This window comes from Phytophthora infestans, genomic scaffold (assembly GCF_000142945.1).
Source record: "Phytophthora infestans T30-4 supercont1.7 genomic scaffold, whole genome shotgun sequence".
Classification (NCBI taxonomy): domain Eukaryota; phylum Oomycota; class Peronosporomycetes; order Peronosporales; family Peronosporaceae; genus Phytophthora; species Phytophthora infestans.
Genome location: NW_003303752.1, coordinates 3,241,965 through 3,243,952, shown reverse-complemented (window position 1 = coordinate 3,243,952; position 1,988 = coordinate 3,241,965). Strand labels below are relative to the sequence as shown.

The window sequence follows — 1,988 nt, the reverse complement described above, 5'->3', positions numbered from 1 at the left end:
GACACTCAGAAGGTCAAAAGTATACAGAAGTCAAGTCAAATGATTTGCTGCGTGCTGAAACAGTAAATATGTGTTTGGCATGTTCTTTCCTTCAGCTTCAGTGAGCTTCACTGTGAAGAGAGCATACCGTAAAAGCTGGCCCCAGTGCGACAAACGGGTCCAGTGCGACGTTCCCATTTTTATGGGTGGCACATCCTCCAGAGACAGATCTCTAAATTAGGACGGATGTCATTAAAAGGGGTCATTTAAAAACCTTAGCGAGGTTTTAAATTTGTCTTGACTTTAAATCCGAAAAGATGTCGCACTGGGGCCGATATTTACGGTAGCTACTGTACTCTCCAGAAATTGCATATTTAAAATGCATTTTCTGGATTAATTTTCGCTGTTCGGATGTTGCCCAAATTTTGGGCAACTAATCCCGGATGGGAAGAGCATAGAATTTTATCGTTGCGCGGCGGAACTTGTGTCGTTGTGGAGTCTAACGATATCCTCGAGGAGCTGCTGGGAGCACGGGAGCGATAGGCAACCTGGCTTTTATTAATATAGACCGAGATCAAGGCAGTCATGGTTGATCATTACTCATTTCGGGAACAGACAAACTCACAGCGCCACCGGTACTACACCAATCGAGATGAAGTTTGCTACCAGCCTCGCCCTCGCGGCAATCGCCGTCACCACCGCCCACGCTGGTAGCCCGTCAATGATGAAGGATTTACCCACCGAGACTCCTTCGGAGTCAGAAGGGCTTGGCGGGTCTTGCAACTTTGTTTGCATTCAAGTGATGAGGCCCGTGACGGACGAGAACGGAGTCACGTACTCGAACAAGTGCATGATGCGTGCAGCCAAGTGCAAGGGTAATGGGAAACGGGAGGACCCCTTGGAGGAGTACAAGCGTATCTACGGCAAGCCATTCGGTGCCCCACGCGATGACGACGAAGACGAATCCGCCAGCTCGGATACAGTCACTCAGGGCGAGGACTCGGACGAGGACGAATCAGCATCTGAAGAAGGCTCAGCTGAAGGCACCCCTAAGTCGTACTGCCCCAACATCATGTGTCTTGACGTGTATGGACCTGTGACTGACGAGAATGGTGTGGCGTACCCCAACAAGTGTTCTATGGAGGCCGCCAAGTGCAAGGGTCCGAGAGAGAACGTTTTGGATGAATACAAGCGGATTTACGGAAAGGAGTTTGGTGCGCCTCGTGACGATGATTCTAGAGATGATGAAGACGAGTCTGCTAGCGAAGACAGCAGCAGCCCATCGCCAGCGACTAAAATGGTGAAGGGTACGAAGGACTCTGGTAAAGCGAAGAAGTCTACTAAGTCATCGTCAACCACCTCGAGCGGCATTGGACAAATTTACGAGGACGACTCAGAAGGTGTCATTGACGATGGCAACTCGACGCCTAGCAAGAAATGTGCGAGTGCCTGCCCTGACGTCGAATTACCTGTTTGCGGCTCCGACGGAGTCCGGTACTCGAACCCGTGTGAGCTCAAGATCGCTGCCTGTAAGAACCCGGAGCAGAACATCGTGGAGGAAGATGGCGCCTGCAGCTCGAAGAAGACAGGTAAGATCGGCATCCTGCCTGTCGTGTAACTTTTTGGCAGCGTCGTGGCCTCAGCCAGTCTGAACAAGACCTTTTTGAATGTGTGCAAGTCGAGAAATTCAACTTGGTTTGCGTAGCTTTTTTTCAATATTGCATCACATTTACATGCAGTTTTTCACTTGGGTGGGGATGGACCAAGTAGCTCGTACTTAAGCGCGAGTTTGCGCTGCATACTTGGGTACTACGCACTGTATAACATTATATTAGGGATGGCTGTCATGTCGCGCAAATCCTGCAAGTATTTTGCATATTATCACAAAAGTATAGCGCCCTGCATGATCAAGAGAGCACCACCATGGCTCTGAGTATAGCTAGTTAGGTCATGTTCAAGCCATCCTCTGAAGCGCTTACACTTTAAAGCACTAGCACGGATTCTTAAAA

The 1,988-nt window shown here is 49.4% G+C and overlaps 1 protein-coding gene across 1 annotated transcript; it reads left to right on the top strand.

The window, feature by feature from the left end:
• Positions 1-631: 631 nt before the first annotated feature.
• Positions 632-1,597, top strand: PITG_05437 (Epi6-like protease inhibitor; the record flags this gene model as incomplete). The annotated part of the gene is made up of 1 exon (XM_002999036.1): positions 632-1,597. One exon carries the CDS (start codon positions 632-634, stop codon positions 1,595-1,597), a length of 966 nt encoding a protein of 321 aa, XP_002999082.1.
• Positions 1,598-1,988: the final 391 nt, after the last annotated feature.